This window comes from Marmota monax, unplaced genomic scaffold, assembly GCF_021218885.2.
Source record: "Marmota monax isolate L192 unplaced genomic scaffold, Marmota_monax_Labrador192_F-V1.1 WCK01_AAM20220418_F8-fsc00008, whole genome shotgun sequence".
Taxonomy (NCBI): domain Eukaryota; kingdom Metazoa; phylum Chordata; class Mammalia; order Rodentia; family Sciuridae; genus Marmota; species Marmota monax.
In genome coordinates, this window is record NW_026694432.1 from 2,616,684 (window position 1) to 2,625,066 (window position 8,383).

Here is an 8,383-nt window from a genome sequence, read left to right on the forward strand (position 1 = left end):
TGCTGAATGTTTTCTCTGATAGAAGGAGGCTGATTCACAGTGGGGTAGGGAGGGGAAGCATAGGAGGAATAGATGAACTCTAGATAGGGCAGAGGGATAGGAGGGAAAGGGAGTGGGCAGGGGGTTAGCAAGGATGGTGGAATGTGATGAACATCATTATTAAAAGTGCAGGTATAAAGACACAAATTTGTGTCAACATACTTTATGTACAACTAGACATATGAAAAATTGCACTGTATATGTGTAATAAGAATTGTAATGCATTCTGCTGTCATTTATTTTTTTAAAAAAAAATCAATTAAAAATAAAAAAAATAAAATTACCATTTAGTACAATTTTGTAAAGGTTTTGTAAAATTACATTTTACTAAAGTGCTACTAGAAATAACTGAAAACATAAACAAATCTTAAAAATGAATCTCTTGGTCTTTTAGAAATCTACAATGTATGTGGACATAAAAAGAAGGTATTTGGTGATAGAGTTGTTGTCTGCACAGTTTTCACCCTTGATCATCTACTCTTTCCAATTCAAAAACTAAATGCATGAAGTTAAACTTGCTAACCAAATTATGTAATAAGGAAATAGTCTGAAACACTTGAGAGTTTTTCTAATGCTGAGCCACAGATGGGTTGAGAATCACAGATGCAGACAAACTTCAGAGGGATCCATCTCACCTGTGACCTTCACTTCTGTGATGTTCTCTTCAGAGAAATCACCATCTCTGAAGAAGCAGTGGTACTGCCCATCATCATCAACACTGACATTAAAGATCCTGAGGGTCACTTTACCTTCTCCAATGGCATCTTTCAGGAGTTCTGTTCGCTCCACATACCTGGAGGTAGTTTCTCCATACAGGTCTTTACCCTCCTTGTACAGGTAAATGGGTTGTGTGTAGTGGTCACAGAACCAGCAGATCTCCATGTGTTGTGCACTCTGTTGGGGAGACAACTGGCAGCTGAGCTCAACTTCTCCATGAAATGGAGCCAGGATTGGCCCGTTTAAGCCTTTTACCATGAATTTTCTGGGAAGGGAAACAATAACCAAAAGGTGAGAGCATGAGTTAGGACACACCTTCTATTTAAATCATTATCATCTCTCTTCTCTTTTCTCTTCTCTTCTCTTCTTTTCTTTTCTTCCCCCCCCCCTTTCTCTCTCACACACACACACACACACACACATATCCCTTATTGAGAGTCAATTATTTTGTTTGCCCTGAAGACATTTTAACTTAACCCTTGACTTGAGTAGTAGTTCATTAAATTGTTTACCTTAAAAAATACGAAAATACGGCTTCAATTGCTGCTAAATGTTTTATGTCTTTGTTAAGAAAAACTTTAATAGTTGCTTCCTATTTCATTCTATTTGTTCATCCTTTGTAAACCTCTGTCTCAGACTGCTTTTAATATTTGCTGCACTATAATGAATCTGTGTATAAATGTATGCTTTTTTCTGGATAATTTTCATAGGGCTTCTTGAATTGGAAGATTCTTTTTTCAATTCTAGAAAATTCTACTCATTGCATGTTAAATTTTATTTCTCTTATTCTCTATATTCTTTTATAATGTAACTGTCTCAACTGTTTTAGGAATTACCAGGAAGACATCCCAAAGTACCACCGCCTGCTCCTCCAAGATTCATTTTTTTTCTGTAGTTGGACACAATACCTTTATTTTATTATATTTATTATGATTTCTTACATACATGACAATAATGGAGTGCATTACATTCATAATTTTTTTCTTTACAATACTTAATACACCTTTATACCACATTTTATCAAATCTCTGTTTGTATATAAGGTATGTTGACACCAAATTTACATCTTTGTACATGAATTTGTATAATGATGACTGTCTCCTTCCAGTATCCTTGATATTCCCCTTCTCCCTCCCTTTCCCTCCCATCCCTATTCCCCATCTAGAGGTAAATTTCCTCCCATGCTCTCCCTCCCCACCCCAGTTTGAGTCACCCCCCACCATATCAGAGAAAACATTCAGCATTTGTTTTTTGGGGATTGGCTAACTTCACTTAGCATAATCTTCTCTAATGCCATCCATTTCCCTGAAAATGTCATGATCTTATTCTTTTTTAGTGTAGAGTAATATTCCATTGTGTATAAATGCCAATTTTTTTTATCCATTCATCCACTGAAGGACATCTAGGTTGGCTCCACAGTTTAGCTATTGTGAATTGTGCCGCTATAAAGATTAATGTGGCTATGTCCCTGTAGTATGCTGTTTTTAGGTCTTTTGGGTATAGTTCAAGAAAAGGAATAGCTGGATCAAATGGTGGTTCCATTCTCAGCTTTCCAAGGAATCTCCATACTGCTTTCCATATTGGCTCCAATAATAGATGTAATTATTTTTTAATTTATTTCTTAGCAGATTCATTATTGGTATATAGAAAAACTATTTGTTGTTATATATCGATTCAGTATTCTGCTTCTTTTCTGAATTTATTCATCAGGTTTAAATGTCATTTGAACCAATGTTTAGGGTCTTCTAAGTATATGATTGCATCAGCTGCAAATAGGGATAATTTGACTTCTTCCTTTCTTATTATATCCCTTTATTTCTTTCCCTTGCCTAATTGCTCTGGCTCAAATTTCAAGTACTATAGTGAAGAAGAGTGTTGAGAGCAGCTATCCTTATCTCAATCCTGAATTTGAAAAAAAAAATTGCAGTTTTTCTCCATTCATATGATGCTGAGTTTGGTTTTGTCATATATAACCTTTACTATGTTGAGGGAATTTCCTTCTGTACCTACTTTCTTCATGGACTTTATCATGAAGAAATGTTAAATTTCATCAAATGCTTTTTCTGCATCTGTTGAAATGATTATGTGTTTTTTCCTTGATTCTATGTATGTTCTGTACTACATTTATTGATTTGTATACATTGAACCATCCTTGCACTTCTGGAACAAAATCAATTTGATCATGTAATATGTATTTATTGATTTTATTATTTTTTAATTCACAATAACAGTGGAATGCATTACAATTTTTATTACACATATAGAGCACAATTTTTTAATATGTAGTTGAATTTGGTTTGCAAGTATCTCTTTCAGTCAGTTTTGGTAAGTTTTTACAAATTTGTTTATTTTCCCCCCCAAAACCCCAACTATTTATTTCATTGATCATTGTATTGTTCTTTTACTTTCTATTTCATTAATTTTAACTCTGATGTTTATAATTTATTTCATATATCTAGTTTTCGGATTGTGTTATTCTTGTTTTTATAAGTCATTGAGGTGTATCATTAGCTTGTTTCTTTGAGATATCTCTGATTTTTTTTTAAATGTAGGCACTCATATATAACCCTCTCTTCAAACTGCCTTTGCTGTATCCCATAAATTCTGATAATGTTTTGTTAACATTTCAGATTCCAAGAATTTTTAAATCCATCTCCACAGTTTCTTCAATGATCCACTTATCATTCAAAAGTATCTCTTTCTTTTTTTTATTTTTTATTTTTTTAAAATTTTTTTTATTAGTTGCTCAAAACACTACAATGATGTTGACATATCATACATACATTTGATTCAAGTGGGGTATGAATTCTTTTTTTTTCCATGTGTACAGATTGCAGTATCACATTGGTTTTACAGCCACGTTTATACATACAGCCATATTAGTGTCTATTGTATTCTGCTACCCTTCCTATTCCCCCTTTCCCTCCCTTCCCCTCCCATCACCTCTCTCTACCCACTCACTCTATGATACCTCTCTCTCTCTCTCTCTCTCTCTCTCTCTCTCTCTCTCTCTTTCTCTCTTTTCTTCCTCACACCATCTTATATGTAATTTTGCATAACAATGAGGGTCTCCTTCCATCTTCCATGCGATTCCCCTTCTCTCTCCCATTCCCATGCATCTCTCATCCCTATTTAATGGTAATCTTCTTCTCATGCTCTTCCTCCCTGCTCTGTTTTGAGTCGCCCCCCCCTTATATCAAAGAAGACATTCGGCTCTTGCTCCATAGGGATTGGCTAGCTTCATCAAAAGTAACTCTTTAACTGTTCATACATTTGTAAAATTTCTGTGTTTTTTCATTGTTGATTTTTAATTTCATTTCATTCTGATCTGAAAAGATGCAAGAGATTTAACAGCAAAGGTTTGTTTTTTGGCTTAATACATGATCACTTTTGGAGAAAGTTCCATGAGTTTCTGAAAAGAATGTGTATTAAGCTTTTTTCTATTAAATATTTTGTAGATTCTTGTTAAATTTATTTGGGCTATATTAAAGTTTAAATCTGATGTGTCTTTCTTGATTTTGTGCCAGAATGACTTGTTAGTGAGAATGGTGTAGTGAAGTATTCCACTATTATTGTATTGGGACCTGTCAGTCCCTTTGTATCAAGTAATGTTTGTTCTATGAAATTAAGTGCAGTGACATTTGGGGAATAAATCTTTATATTTTTGTTAGATTGTTTCCTTTACCAATGGTTTCCCTTATCAAATGTTTTGACATTGCTTGTCTGTTCTGACTATTTTGGGCATGAAGTCTGCTTTGTCTGTATATGGGATTAGCTAATCCTGCTTGGTTTGGGAGTCCATTTGCATGGGATATCAATTTGCATCCTTTCACTTTTCAGTCTCTAAACATTTTTGCCTATGAGATGTGTTTCTTGGGACAACATACAGTTGGGTCTTGTTTTTCAATTCATTATTCTATTTTATTTCTTTTATCTGGAGAATTAAGACCATTTGAACTTATTATAATGAATTAAGACCATTTGAACTTGTTATTATAGGGGTATGTGCTACCACATGTCATTTTGTTTCATTTCTCATATTTGAATCATTACTATTCCTTATTTGCTTATCTATTTTTCTAATGGGGTTTATTTTTTTCCCTGATGTCTTGGTTATTTTTATCTTCTTCTTCTGTATGTATCTTCTCCCTTAGATCATTCCTTGGAACTTTGATCATTGTTTTTCAATATTGTTTAGTTGTCAATGGATCTGTATTTTATTTATTTATATGTGGTACTGTGGCTCGAACCCAGTGCCTCACACATGCTAGGCAAGCATTCTGCCACTGAGTTGCAACCCCACCCCAGAACTTTAATCATTTTAACAGTCAACTTTTTGAATTTTTCCTGACATTTCTTCTGTTTCATTGTCTATGGGTTCAACTATTGGAAAGTTATAAAATTTTGGAGACTTGTTTCTATATTTCTGTTTTGATATTTGAATATCTGCCGGGCTAGATATATCTTCTACTGTTATGTCACAGACTTTTTTTTTAGTGAGTTGCTTTATTATATGCCCTAGGCTGGGGGTAAATCTCAACATAAAAGCAACTTCTCAACATATTCATGCTACTGTGATCAATCCCTAACCCTTCTTTGAGAAGACATAATAATCTTGAGTAATTGACCATTTGAGAGTAAACCATATGCTAATAATCCATAAAAACTTATAGAAAATGATCTTTGTAGCTCCACTCATCCAAAAGTGAAAATGGGAATAATACTATAGTAGGTTGTAAAGTAGGATATTGAAGAAAGTAAAATTAATATTTAACTTTGCTGAGTAGCTGATCTCTCACTGCTTTTACTCCAGACTGGAGGAGCTGGCATTTGTATAGCCTGCTTTTGATCCACCATCTTGATCTTTCAATCTCTGGAAATTTTTTAAATAAGAGCACTATTTTTAAATAACTACTGGGTATGGAATATATCTACAAAATATTAAAGTTTATGACATAAATACAATCATCTTTTTGAAATCTGAAATTAGTTCATGAAGAGATCTCAATGAAACAGAGTTTAGAAATTCAGATACACTGGAAATTTGGTTTATGACAAAGATGACTTCTGGAATCAGTGGAGAAAGTTGAGTTAATCAGGGGAAAGGACAACTAATTAATTATTTTTAAACAAAAATAATGTTGGATTTCTCTCAAGCCTTGTATAAAAAGGGAAAATGTTAATAATAAGTGAAACTGTGTGTGTGTGTGTGTGTGTGTGTGTGTGTGTGTGGCAGAGGAGCAGATGGAAATAAGGGAGTGGGATTATATTGGAACTCCATACACTTCCTGCATAATTTTTTCATGAACCTGAAATTCATTTAGAAAATAGTTAAAAATTAAAAGTTAAAAATAAAAATTAGGTGAGTTAAAATTAAAAGTCAATTAGGAGAAAATAGAGAACAAAATAAATAACAACTTTGGCAGGCAATTTTGCAATCCATGAAATAAAATAAAAATTCAAAGCAAAATAAATTTTATATATCAAAAATATAACTTAAAAATCTAATAAATTATAAACTTATCATAAATACAGGGAACAGATAAAACAGATTAAAAATCAATTCAATATTTAGGCATTCATAAAAATCAACAAAGAAAAGACTAACAATGAAGAGGAAATAAGGCATTAGAACATAAACATGAAGTTCTGAGAAAAAGAAAACATAAAATTTTTGGAAAGATACTCAACCTTACTCATTAATAAGAAACTAGAAAGTAATCAGTATAAAATCTTACTTTTCAACAATAAGTTTAGAAAAGATAAAAAACTTTGATACCTGTAACATCTACCTGACAAACTCACATATGCTATTGGCAGAAGTTATTGACAACTACTTCAGAATAACATTTTCAATATAATAATAAAATAGTGCATAAACTGTGGTCAGCAGTTCCATTGACAATACTTTGTATGTTCATACTCACAGTTATGCTTAAAACAGGCACAAGGATATTTGTGTAATTCATTATTTTAATTAGCAAAAGACTGAATCACACCTAATGCTGTATCAGTAAGATGTTTTTCATCTAACATGCAGCTTTTACTAGAAATTTCTATACTTTTATGTCATTTGTTTTCTTAGAATTTTATGGATCTCTAAATACCTGTATTAAACAAATACCTTGTTTAGATTCCTTGACAAATGCTGATTCTCATCCTCTATCAAGATCCCACTAGTCTGTTTCATCTTTCCTTATCTTATTCTACACTGTTCTGAAAACACACAGGGATTCCAAGATGGATCCACTCCTTGCACCACTTCTTTTCTGCAAAAGTCATACATAAATCATGTCTCTTCAACAGAAATGATGGGTTCTCAAGGGAAAGTTTTAATTTATCTTTATTTGTTTTTCCATCTTGTAACCTTTACTCAAATCTGAGTAAAGAAAACTTGCTCATTAGGAACGATTAATTCTTCCTAAATACAAGCTGTATCCTATGGTGCTCATCTTCATATCATTACTACATATTAAGCCTTAGGAAAAATTGTCAAAAAAATATCTTTTGAGTTCGTCCTTGCTTTTCCTGACAAACTTTATTTTCTTATGTTTGTAAGGACAAGGGAGAGATCATACCTAAACTTGGTGTAACCATCTGAAGGAGATACAGGACAACAAAGTGTCTGCAGAAAAGTACCCTTGTAGTTTCCATTGCACCTGTGATAAAGAATGAGGCAAGTTCATAAATAATGATAACAGGAGTAAGAAGTTGCAGAATTCAAACACCTCCACATCTTTTCATAGTACTTAACTCTCAAGTAAACTTGCCAGGTAAAATGTAGGGTATCCAGTTAGATTTTAATTTCAGATAAACAATAAGCAAGTATCAGCATTTCCTTTGTAGTATTTAGTATCCTCACATTTTGATTTGATAACTCTGGCAACCCAATCTTTAAGAATATGCAATATAATGAGTAGGCCCAGATTGACCTGTCTTTCCCACTCAAGGGTTTTTCCCAAGCTAGATGTCATTTGTCTTCTGGTTTTGTAGACTTCATTGAATGACCTGCTTTTTCAAAGTGACAGACCTAGGGAATAGAATCTTATCTCCTAAGCCTCTTTACTGTAAACATTTGTCACATGTAATTACATTTACTTACACAGAAAAGTATACCGACAAAGATTTAGCCTTATTATTAGGGGAGAACCGAGTGGCCGTTTCAGAAAGGAATATGGCTTTCTGAATTTTATCTTCATGGAGAACTTGTAATTAGAGATAGATATGTGGACTCGTGTGGTCAATAAAGAGCAAAGGGGAAAATGAAATTGGCTTCCTCAATCAAATGTGAGGGCTTTTCATTCATATGATAGTTTGATTTTTGACTCAGCAGATAAATGTGATAGTTGTCAATGGGTACCTCAAAAACAAACAAAACCCAGCTTCCTAGGTGCCAGTGTTTCAGAGAAGAGGGAAAAATAGCTGATGGCAACAATGTTGTGCAAATACCACCCTGTGTACACGGGCAGTTCTAGCAGCCTGGGAAAGCACTTCTCTCTGCAGCACAGTGACAAGGAGAAGGTCCACAGAGGCTTTACTAGTGAGGAGGTGCAACCTTGTGAAGAGCAAGGAGCTTTCTCAGGAAGCATGAGGCAACGAGGACCTCCATCAGATTCATATGAGGAAG

General features: G+C 33.6%; 1 protein-coding gene across 1 annotated transcript; it reads right to left on the reverse strand.

Moving 5' to 3' along the window:
- Positions 1–497: 497 nt before the first annotated feature.
- LOC131423191 (selection and upkeep of intraepithelial T-cells protein 1-like) lies at positions 498–7,410 on the reverse strand. Its single transcript, XM_058570776.1, has 2 exons — positions 7,338–7,410; positions 498–1,025 (listed from the first exon to the last, which is right to left on the reverse strand). Exons 1-2 carry the CDS (start codon positions 7,408–7,410, stop codon positions 637–639), a joined length of 462 nt encoding a protein of 153 aa, XP_058426759.1. The 3' UTR covers positions 498–636.
- Positions 7,411–8,383: the final 973 nt, after the last annotated feature.